Source organism: Acyrthosiphon pisum, chromosome A1 (assembly GCF_005508785.2).
Source record: "Acyrthosiphon pisum isolate AL4f chromosome A1, pea_aphid_22Mar2018_4r6ur, whole genome shotgun sequence".
Taxonomy (NCBI): Eukaryota; Metazoa; Arthropoda; class Insecta; order Hemiptera; family Aphididae; genus Acyrthosiphon; species Acyrthosiphon pisum.
The window spans coordinates 84,614,386-84,626,593 of record NC_042494.1 but is presented as its reverse complement, the minus strand read 5'-3'; the positions used below and the strand labels follow the sequence as shown (position 1 = coordinate 84,626,593).

At 27.1% G+C, this 12,208-nt stretch overlaps 2 protein-coding genes across 3 annotated transcripts in view; both read left to right on the top strand.

Annotated features, from left to right (window-relative positions):
* LOC100162810 (facilitated trehalose transporter Tret1) overlaps positions 1 to 1,667 on the top strand; it is a 7,691-nt gene extending 6,024 nt beyond the window's left edge. The window contains exon 5 of one of the 2 annotated variants that reach the window (XM_003246863.4): positions 1,376 to 1,667. In XM_003246863.4, coding sequence (XP_003246911.1) covers positions 1,376 to 1,558 — 183 coding nt within the window. In that variant the 3' untranslated portion in view covers positions 1,559 to 1,667. The remainder of the gene's footprint in view (positions 1 to 1,375) is intronic. The other variant, XM_001943598.5, reaches the window with a different exon arrangement.
* Positions 1,668 to 6,065: 4,398 nt separating this feature from the next.
* On the top strand, positions 6,066 to 8,427 carry LOC100160782 (glucoside xylosyltransferase 1). The gene is made up of 7 exons (XM_001943653.5): positions 6,066 to 6,560; positions 6,709 to 6,865; positions 6,982 to 7,113; positions 7,182 to 7,374; positions 7,449 to 7,598; positions 7,662 to 7,834; positions 7,899 to 8,427. The coding sequence occupies exons 1-7, from the start codon at positions 6,373 to 6,375 to the stop codon at positions 8,034 to 8,036; spliced, it is 1,131 nt and encodes a 376-aa protein (XP_001943688.2). The 5' UTR covers positions 6,066 to 6,372; the 3' UTR covers positions 8,037 to 8,427.
* Positions 8,428 to 12,208: the final 3,781 nt, after the last annotated feature.

Sequence of the window (12,208 nt, the reverse complement as noted above, 5' to 3'; positions counted from 1 at the left end):
TAGCCCTCCCAAAAATGTGCTTCGCCCCCCCCCCCAAAAATGTCCTATATTTTGTTTTAAGCTTATTCAATATTATCAAAGTAAGGCTTTTGCCCCCCCAAATCCCAAACGCTATTTGCGCCTAGGCAAGTGGGTCACTACTCACTGTATAAAGGGTGGTATTAAATTTGAATTTAATGCTATAATATCATTGTATAAGAAAAACGATTCTGAGCGGAGACGGTATGTCAGTCTAGGTATAAGATATTATATACTTATATCTATGGTATTAAAAAAAAAATTGACCTATAATAGGTAGCTATAATAAATTCCAAATTAATCATATCACAATATCCAATAGGTACTTATAACGTGTTATACATCAAAACAATCCGTGATACTATCATAGATATTTAATAGCATACTTTAGAAGTTTCAAGCACCCACGAATTAACTATTTATGTGGAACCTTGTTTTAAATTTTCAATCTTTAGCTATAAAAGTTGAGCATTTTATAAATTTTTAACCTCAAAATAATTATTCAATTTTAAATTTGATAAATTTTGTCGAAATTCGATCTTTAAAAATTAAATGCTAAAAAAAAAAATTGTGCCTAAAGATTATATTTTATAAGAAAATCGCTACATGAGAAATCGAATGAATATCCAATCTTGTAAAAATTTGAATTTCAAATGCTCATAAAAATTTAATTTGACTTTTTGGTAGACATTTTTTTATTTTTATTAAGGTAGATATAATCTTATAAGCAATCCTGTATTACATTTTAAAATCTTAGATTTAAAAAACTGTGACTAACGATTTTTAATATTTTTCAAATGTCAATGTAACAATATAGTAGGAGCCTTGTATTAAATTTTCAAGTATTTTTACCCAACAAATAAAGGTTTATTGACATCCCTAGAAAAAAAAACTAATAAAATTGGAAACTGAAAATGTCCCTAAACAGTTCAAAACAAATCAAAATATTTTGAAAATTTTATCGTGTATAGAAAATTCGAATATAAACAATGAATGAAAATTTCATGTATCTAAGGTCATTTGTCTTAAAATTACACCTAAAACCAAAGTCGATTTTTCGTAAAAATTCCCATTTTTCCTTAATTTTTCTTTTGTTTTTCACGGCGTTTTTGAAAATTACTGGGAATTTTAAATTTTGACATCCCCAATGCACCAATAATATTCACTTTCCCATCGAACAAGATACTGAAGTTGAAAACATTATTTCGACTACTTATCGTGTACACAGACACAAAAATAAAAAATAAAAAACACACATCATTGTCAAATCAATACATTCATCGCTCCGCTCAGAATCTAAAATGTATACATATACTATAACTTTTGAGTCTAACTAAAAAACTATTTTTTTTTACAGAATTCGAGGAGTCGCAATCGGTTTATCTGCAGGATTGACATATTTACAAATATTTATGTTAACAAAATCATACTTAGCAGTAGAGACCCTATTAACTTTGGAATACACAATGGTTTTATATGGTTGTTTTGGCATTTTTGGATCACTCTACTTATATTTTTATTTACCAGAAACGGAAAATAAAACACTATTAGAAATTGAAGAATTTTTTACATAAAATGTACAAAAGCAATTTATAATAATTAAACATACGTTAATAAATGTACCTAGGGTTGTTCTTAGAATATCATGATATTTATTTACTTATAAATTCATAATTCTAATTTAAAGCTGCATTGTGTAACATATCTGATATACCTAATTAATTAAGTCACTAGTCAGTACTATTCTGTGGTATGAAGTCTTTTTTTAATTACTTGTCTTTATTAAAGCAAACATTTTGACATATAGTCATAATATATTGTGCATTATCAACGTGGGCAAATTAGGGACAAATCAATGTAACTGTTGTTTGGACGTGTGGACAATTGAACGGAAAAAAAATATAATAAATCAATGAGTAAAAATATAAGTAGGAAAATGCAATATTTATTACTCGACAAAACTTAATATCAAATATCAAAAAAAATGGGCAAGTGGATATCGCTCTGCTATACAGTAGGTCACAAGTGGGTCACTGTATAATGGGTGGTATTAAATTTGAATTCAATGATATAATATCATTGTATAAGAAAAACGATTCTGAGCGGGGACGGTATGTCAGTCTAGGTATAAGACATATTATATACTAATCTATGGTATTAAAAAAAAAATTGACCTATAATAAGTATCTATAATAAATTCCAAATTAATCATACCACAGTATCCATTAGGTATTTATAACGCGTTATTCATCAACAACAAACTGTGGTACTATCATAGATATAATATAATTATTATAGTATAGGTACTTTAGAAGTTTCAAGTACCCACGAATAACATTATACAATCACAACAAAATAACTAAACTAGTAATTTCGTCCAAATTTGAACTTAAAATGACTAAAAAAATATGTATTTTCTGTATTTTTTAGATTTTTGGTAACAGAATCAACTACTTACGTGGAATCTTGTTTTAAATTTTGAATCTTTAGATATAAAAGTTGAGCATTTTATAAATTTTTAACTACAAAATAATTATTCAATTTTAAATTTGATTAATTTTGCCAAAATTCAATCTTTAAATGCTTATAAAAAAAAATTGTGCCTATGTATATTTAATATTTTTCAACAGATATTGTAACAATATATCAGGAGCCTTGTATTAAATTTTTACACTTTTTGGCCCAACAGATAAAACTTAATTGATATTTATAGAAAAAAAAACTAAAAAAATTGAAATATGAAATTGTCCGTAAACAGCTCAAAAAGAGTCAAATTATTTTCAAAATTTTATCGTATATAGAAAATTCTAATATAAAAATTCAGTGACATTTTACGTAGAATCACCCAAAATATTAATTTAGTTTCAAATTATTAATTTTTAAATTTTTAAATTCTTCTATAAATATTTTAATGCTGATTTATTTTTCATATTAAAATAAATATTGGATTCTGAGCGGAGCGATAAATGTATTGGTTTTACAATGATGTGTGTTTTTTTTATTTTTATTTTTTTTTTTGTGTCTGTTTTTTCTTACATCTCTAAAAATAATCTTTGAGATTTTCGTAAAATTCAATTGAGTTGTTTTTGAGTATACCTATAACCTGCACACCAGTGGTGGTCAAACGGTGGGGGTTAATTTGATACATGCTTGTACTTGATCTGCCCGAGTAACTAGTGGCAACCAGTTATACACAAAAAGAAATAGGTATAATACTAATACTACTAATAATTTATATTATTACTATTATAATCAGCAACCAATGAAAACCATTTAAAAACAAAAAAAAAGTATATTTTATTTTTTGTATTACATCAATCATATTAGTTATCCAATTAGGTACTTATACGTGAAAGGTATACCATATAATTTTTGAATCTAATTAATAACAATTTTTTTTACAGAAGTCGAATCGCAATTGGCTTATCTGCAGGATTGTCATATTTACTAATATTTTTTTTTTTTGAATAAAAATATTTTTTTTTTTTTTTTTATTTAAAATATAATTACAATCTATACAACAATTTTGTACAATAAGCAATAGTGATAAAGTATGAACATAAATAACGTGAATAACAGATGGGGGAGGGCACTCAGTAGTGCCACCCGACAGATTAAATTAGAAGGTCTCTAGGCCAGGAGCGTTTTAAACGTCTCTGGGGGATATCAGGGATTGTTAGAGAAGATATGCGTTTTATTAATGGATTGTAATGTTGGTTTAACTTGGAATGAAAGGAGACGTAGTGAGATTTTGTTAATTGGGAGAGCGATGGGATATTTAGGTCTTTGTGGAGATTATTATTTGAGATGAACCATGGAGCAGAGACAATTTGCCTTAATTTACTAATATTTATGTTAACAAAATGATACTTAGCAGTAGAGACCCTATTAACTTTAGAATACACAATGGTTTTATTTGGTTGTTTTGGCATTTTTGGATCACTCTACTTGTATTTTTATTTACCAGAAATAGAAAATAAAACACTAATAGAAACCGAAGAATTTTTTACATAAATTATTACAATTTAATTTTAAGACTATAAGCTATTATACAAAACAATGGTGCATCGACATCGATTTCGTCATAAGCCACCAAACTACTCCATCTATCAATTTAAAGATTATTTTAGTATTTTGATACCTCATTAGTTATTACTATACAGTAAAATTCTAGTTTATTATTTTAAAAGCTTTAAAAATGAAGAAGATCATCATATTTATCATATATGTATTAATATGTGTTTTAAGACTTATTAAAATTATAAAAATGTATTTACTCCTTTTTTTTCTTCTTATAAATGGAAAACATTTTTACAAAGTATGATGAACTTTATATCATAATGAGTGAAACTTGGATGGATTCGTTGTTCATACAATCATACTAGGTACATAGATTTCAACAACGGATCCGTTGATCAATGCCACAGCAGGTACCTATATTGGCTTTTACATTATTTATTTATATCCTGGGAATCTGGGTCAAAGTAACTCCAAAGAAAATATCTCCAAAGTCACACACGTGCAGACGTAGTACTGTGGTATATGAGTTATGAATGTATGATAGTGTTTGGTCGAACGCTGTAGCAGACTCTATTATTTAGTGTAGTCTGTAATCTATGTTGTAGTATATTTATTATTTTTGTTTTAACTTTTATCATTATGAAAAAGCTAATATCTATCTCCATCCCAGGAAATCCTCCCATTGCAGAAGACTCAAACGACGATGGCCCCGTGACCTTATAAAGTAAACATAATATGAATACTTAATACCCAAATAATGTAAATTCATGCCTAAGAACCTTCACTGGATGGTTTCTTCCCTCAAGACAATCAAGCCATTACACATAATTTTAATTAAAAACCATACATTATGCTAATTGTACTTTGCTTTAGTATAGATTGTATAATTTTATAGATTAAAAAATAAATAAAAAATAAATTTATTAAATAATAAAATGTATTATTATCTATTATCTACTAAAATACGAAATTGATGATACCTATACGGCTATACTAAATTAATGTCGGTGGATATTTTCCAGTTTTTTTTCCCTCTCTGGCTCACACACAACATAAACAAGTTTGAAGTAATCTTAGAGACATTTTAGAATAAAATCACTCATTACAAAAATGATAAAGAATAATATTATTTTTGAGGGTGTGACCTCGGTTTGTCTAATTAATGTCTCAATACAATTTAAACATCATTTGAATTTACAAAAACATTTTTTTGTTTTGAGAGTCGAACATATAGTCAAATAAATAATAATAATAAAATATAAACTATAAAACCGATATGTCAAACACTCAAAAATACTATCATCTAAATGTTTGTAATAGGTGATTTACTCTAATGCCCCGAATGCCTAGTCAATGTATGTGTCACATAAATTGACTATGGATATGGACATAAGATTATTAAAAAATCATAAAAAATGATTTTAGGTGAAAGTGATTTATCTATTTGCGTGTGGTTCCATATGCATAGTCAATGAAAATTAAATGTAAATCATTACCTATATCTTGTATTTTAACAAGTACAAGTGGTTATTCATAAAAAAAAACAATAAATACCTAGGTACAAAAATGTAATAATTGTAGTGCATTATCAAGAAATTACCTAAAATATTTAGAATAGGACGAATAGGTAAATAGGTACACAAAAATAAACACTATTTGTAAAAAAATAAAATGTTAAAAAACACGAATAATAATAATTAATGGTTTTTGACGTATATACAAAATGTTTACAAGTCAAAGAGAAAATTCGATGTGGAGGTATGATTTCCACCACGGAATTCTATGGTTTCTACCATGAAGATTAGAATTCTAGTTGAATTTCATAGACATGTAAATAATTAAAAAAATTAACTTAAATTATTTAGGTATATACCTACATATATCTATTATGTATATAAATATATCTAAATGTTAAATTCTAACGGTTTATTATCATATACGTAATCACATAATATAATCACACGTGTTATCAGTAGAAACGTTATCAAACTTAGACCTTTTGTAGTTTTGTTTTTGTCATTTTTGACTTTCTGCTTAGTACTGTGAACTACTTTCTGTCTTTCTACTTCTAGTTTCTACTTTCTACTATAAGTAGTTTTCGTGAATCGTGATACAATTATTAAATATTAAGTAATAAATTATAATATTCAATATTATTTTTAAAATTAGGTCGTGTAAAAAAAATTTGAAAACCATCTATTCGGCTAATATGCTTATGGTGTCGTTGTTCTCTCAAATTTATCATTTATTTACTGCCTAGTCTTCACTATGAAAAACTTTGTGCGATTACAATAGAATTAGTACCAATGTATCCTTCGTTGTGAATGTGTTTGAATGACATCTGATGCGATGGTTCGACTCAAATTGTCGTGTCTGTTTTTGTGCGTTATCGGGTTCTCAATTGTTACACTACTGTGTTTGTATCTCCCCGACAAACAGATCGCGTATAACATTGGTAGGTTGTCGGCCTTTAATGCCAGTATTTTACCCAGCAGCCATTCGGTTCAACTGTTTCACACCAAGTAAGGCAAATTACACAACATACATACATACATATTTATATATATATTATATATACTTAACTTAATAATTAACAACTATAAACATTATTATTTTTTATGTAATATGTATCGTTGACATATGTTAATATTAACATTTTATTGTCTGCAGGAAAAATGAAGAAGTGGTAATAGCTGCCGTGATTTGTGGAAATCGTACATCCCAAGCATTAGTTATGATTAAATCAGCAATTGTCTTTCGAGGTAATTCAGATCTGAGAATTGTAGTTATTGCTGAAAAAAATATTCAACAAGAATTTGATGAAACTGTAAGTACCTATTGTTTGACATGAGTAATACTAGATACCTACTACTGGCATAGAAAATGCAAAATGTATATATTTTATTCATTTATAATATATATTGCTTATGACTTGTGTTTTAGTTACGATATTGGAGGCTATTGACTAATGATTCATTTTCGTACGAGATACATAGCATTATCTTTCCTAAAGAACACTCTGATGAATGGAGAAAACTATTTCAGCCGTGTGCATCTGAACGTCTTTTTTTGCCAGTAAATATGGTTCAAATTGATGTATTAATATATAACATTTGTAATTTTTTTTCTATTTAATATTTCAGACGGTTTTAAATCATTTAGACTCAATTCTCTATGTAGACACCGATACCTTATTCTTAAGCAGCGTTGAAGATGTATGGAAACATTTTTCTCAAATGAATTCTTCCCAGTTGGCTGCAATGGTACCTGAACATGAAGACATGAACGTTGGGTGGTACAACAGATTTGCCAATCATCCATATTATGGAAAATTAGGTTAGTGTCTTCTTATAAAACGTGTTGCCAAATAATATTAGGCATACACAATATAATAATATTATATATTTTAGGATTGAATTCTGGTGTAATGTTAATGAATCTTACCCGTATGAGAGAATTTGATTGGATAAGTCGGCTGGCACCTGTTTTGGAAAAATATAGACTATACCTTACTTGGGGAGATCAAGATATTATAAATGTAATTTTTCACGATCATCCAGGTAAATCTATCATGAAACAATTGTCTAATATATTTTTAACATTATTGTTATGATTTCTTTTAGATAAAGTTTATGTATATCCGTGTCGATATAATTATCGTTCTGATCATTGTATGTATATGAGCAACTGCAAGTCAGCTGAAGAGGATGGAGTGGCAGTACTTCACGGATCTCGTTCTACATTTCAGACTAACAAACAGCCTGCATTCCGTGCATTATTTAATGCCATGTCCCAAGTATGGGCTAATTCAAAATCATTATAAAATATTTTGGTTTGTTAAAATAAATTTTCTTTTACAGTATCAACTCGGAAGTGATCCTGTTAAATATCTCTTGGAGGCATCTGCCAGTCTACTGAATGAGACTACATCAACCAACTGCGGACGTCTTGCTCCCATATTTACACACAATATGAGACTCATGTTTCAAACAGTATGACAAAATCAATATACATACATTATTTGCGGTATCAACATAAAAGTGGCAGAACACTTTTTAAGTTGATACTAATAATTTTGTATCATGAAGTATTAAAACTATATCTATATTTATCTATTTTAATTAATTTAGTTAATTATGTGAAATGTAAAACCAAATAAGATCTCAAATAATTTAAATATTTTTCTATTGATATAACTTGATATTTTATTTTTAGTTAAAACACGATTTACAAATACTTTTATCATATCTTCTATTATTAGATAGTAAATGATCTAATTAATGCAACATTATGACGTTAATACCAAATTCAGAAATATTTTAGTCTTGTAAAATTTTTATTTTTGTTATAACTATATTCATTTATTTAGTATACATATTTAAGGTACCTATGTATTTACTATTTATACATATATTTTATTTTTTATCAAATGAAAATGTATAAGTATTTCCATATTTATTATTTATATTAAAATCATAATTTGGTTTTTTTTTGATTTTCAAAATCACATGAGTATTTTTTTTTTTTTTTACATAAAATCTCTTAATGATTCTCGACATTTTTATTGTATTAATTAATAACTTACCTTAATCTGTGATAAATAATTATATTGTAAATTTTTAGTAAAAAAAAAAAAGTATTAGGTATAATATTGTATTTTTACTAACAAATCTTTATTAGTTAAAAGTTTATTTTAATTAATTTTTATATTTTTCAAAATATTTATTGTTATTAAATGATAAATATAATTGAGTTATAATTAATTCTATTCAGATCCATCTAACCTACCTGATTTAAGATTGCTAAGATTTATTTTTTATATTTGACGATTTAGTACTAATTTTAAGTTTATAAGAATATGAATCATATAATTAATAAGCATACAACACTAACTTTCCCCAGATGCAAAGCATAACTAATTGGTATGGAAGACTGTACTCACTAGCAATAGTGTTACCTATATGTAAATAGATAAGGATACTACAGTATTAATACTCAATTGGTTAGTACATTTGATCATAATTACTTTTGAAATACTAACCATTACGATTTTAATTTGTATACTTATTTAATTTTTCTGGTTTTTATGTTAAAATTGGTAACATTCAAATACATATAACTTCACTTTAATCATACTTAAATAGTTTTTTCCACTTATCTTCATTTTTTTTTTGCACCAATTATACTACATGTTATCAAGTTCCAGAGCAACTTTATTCCAAATCAAATAGGTGTATGCCTTTTTATGGGTAACAATTGGCCCAAATTTTCATTTTTGAACTTAAAGCTAGACCTAATGTAATATCGTCACTGGTTTATAGATTAAAAATATATTACATGATAATCAAATTATTATTTTTTACGAACAATTTATGTGCAAACAAACAAACTATTTTCGGGAAATATTGACGTGATACCGTAGGTTTCGACTGTGCGGCGTTATTAAATTACTGTATTGCAGGCAAATACACAAAACAACGTTTATTAACATTCATAAATCAATGTATAAATAATAACAATATAACAATCAAATACAAACTATTACGCCATCTTCGTTTCACCGCGACTATAGGTTATAATCTGCATTTATCTTGAGTATAGTCTATACCAGGGGTGGCGAAACCGCGGCTCGCATCTTAAGGTACGTTTTCTCTGCAGTGTCGAACGCTGTACTATTGAACCTATGTATTTTAATGTGGCCGTTTTCTCATGCGCGTTCGTCGCTGCGTCTAGAACATTTGACGCGGCGTTTGGCGACAGAACTGGTCTCGGACCAGTGTACCGCGTCGAACGCCAGCGACAACATGTCGAAAAAGTTTATTTTTTCGGCTGCTGAAGACGAAATCCTCATAGATGAAATTCAAAAAAATAAAGTTAACGTAACATTAGCCAAGATGTAAAAAACATAAAAGGTCATATATAATATATAATAATATTAATATTTTTTTTTTAAATCTTGGCTCTTCAATTTTTATTAATATATTTGGTGGCTCGCGAGTCTCTTCTCGCTGGCCACCCCTGGTCTATTATAGTATATGCCGTGTAACAACTTATAGGTTTGAACGATAACATTTAAATTTTATATACACCTCATTTGTATATCTACACAGATTTTTAGCATATTTTATACTTTATACCCTAGATCAGAGTTTTTTCAGTGAACGATTTATATTTGTGAAGTCCTATTTGCCTGATATTTAAAAAAAATTTCGAATTAAATACAGTTTACAAATTATTAGATTGGAGTGATGAATGTATTGTCTTTACAATAATGATGTGTTTTTTTTTGTCGGCCATCACCTTTTAGGACAGTAAAAGTGCTTAGATTTTTTTCAACAGTATATTTTCTGATAGGAAAGTAAAATAGATTTTGGTTTTTGGTGTAACTCAAACAAATAACATGATACATGAAATTTTGAATAAATGTTTCTATTAGCATTTTCTATAGACCATAACATTTTCAAAATATTTTTACTTATTTGAGCTGTTTTAGGACATTTTCTGTTTTCAATTGTTTTAGTTTTTTATTCTATAAATGTCAATACAATTTTATTTGTTGAGCAAAAAAGCTTGAACTTTTAATAGAAGGGTCATAATATTGTATTGTTTCAAAGACAGATGAAAAATATTAAAAATCCAGTCACAATTTTTTTTTATAAGCATTTAAAGTTCTAAATTCAAATATTGACAAATTACGTAAAATTGACGAAAATGTGCAAATTATTTTGAGTTAGAAATTTCTAAAAAATTTTCTAAAAATACTTTAATAAAATCTACTTTTATCAAAAAAAAAACTTGCCTACAAGCAAATCAAATTAAATTTTTATGAGCGTTTGAAGTTCATATTTTTACAAGATTGGATATTCACTTGATTTCTTAATTCTCATGTAGCGATTTTGTTATTATGTTGAAATTCAAAAACTAATAACTGTATAGATATACTTACATGAAAATTTCACTGAATATAATATATTTTCATTTTCTATATACCTACACCAGAAATCCAAATCCACGGAGAGCTTTATTACACATCGTTCTTCTCGTAAAATCGCAGTGTTTTTGGTTTTTTACCTTGTTGATACATTTTTTTGTTCATTGATCAAAAGTTTATAAATTCAATAATCTCAAATAAATTACATAAGAACAATAACGTTTATCAGTGTACAATGTAAATACTAAATGTCACAAGATTACGGCAATATAGACATATATTTTATAATTTATAGTTTCTAATTTATATATCTTTTTACATAAACATTATTTTTGATTCAGGGCTAGAATTATGACAGCAGTAACTTCAGCGTATCTTAAGCGATTAAAAGGAGTTAAGCGAAGGGCAGAAGTACCTAACCATTACTGCAGATAATTGACTATTTCCACAGCGGATATAAGGCACAAACGGGATCGTTGCAACGATTAATCGAAGGGATGTCAATATTATGCTACCTATTGAAATCGAATACATTGCAATTTCTGTTGTTTCCGTTTCCAGTATTCCCCGATTTCTAGGCATTTCCCGGATATCTATATGATTGATAAATTGAATTTAAAATGAACACATCCATTGCAGTGACGCGACGCACTATATACAGTAGAGCGGTACCCATTTGCGCACCTTTTTTATTTTAAATTGAGGAATACAAATTTAATAAAATATTTTATTTATTATAATTTAAAAATATTACAAATCACATTAAATTGTTATGTACACCATATACCAATTATATAATATTATATATATAATAATTATATTTCATAAAAAATCGTAAAAAATATTCCAATTTGCAGCTTATTGCATATTTTATACAATACCATATAATATATTATTATACTAACAAGAAACACATAATTTATTTTGTATACCTACGTGTCTTTTCTACAACCAAAATATTATATAAACAAAGGTATTTACTATAGTTAGGTATGTGCTTTTTTGGTATTTGACCAAAGTTTGGCCTACATTTATAATATAATATAGATATAAAAATATATTTCATAGTCATATATGATTAATACAGTGGTTAAATAAGTAAATACAGCCATTAAGTCAAGGGACATATTGAATATAAATTAAAAATTGGTATTTCTAAACTCCTGATGCCAGTAATAATTACTATCGTTTGAGTTGTGTATTATTATACTATTGAAAAACTAGGGTAAAATATTTTTT

Excerpts from the sequence above, each read along its gene's own strand:
- LOC100160782 (XM_001943653.5), top strand. The coding sequence starts at position 6,373 with ATGACATCTGATGCGATGGTTCGACTCAAATTGTCGTGTCTGTTTTTG. Across the intron at positions 6,866-6,981 it reads AACAAGAATTTGATGAAACT|TTACGATATTGGAGGCTATT; the intron begins GTAAGTACCTAT and ends CTTGTGTTTTAG. Across the intron at positions 7,599-7,661 it reads AATTTTTCACGATCATCCAG|ATAAAGTTTATGTATATCCG; the intron begins GTAAATCTATCA and ends GATTTCTTTTAG.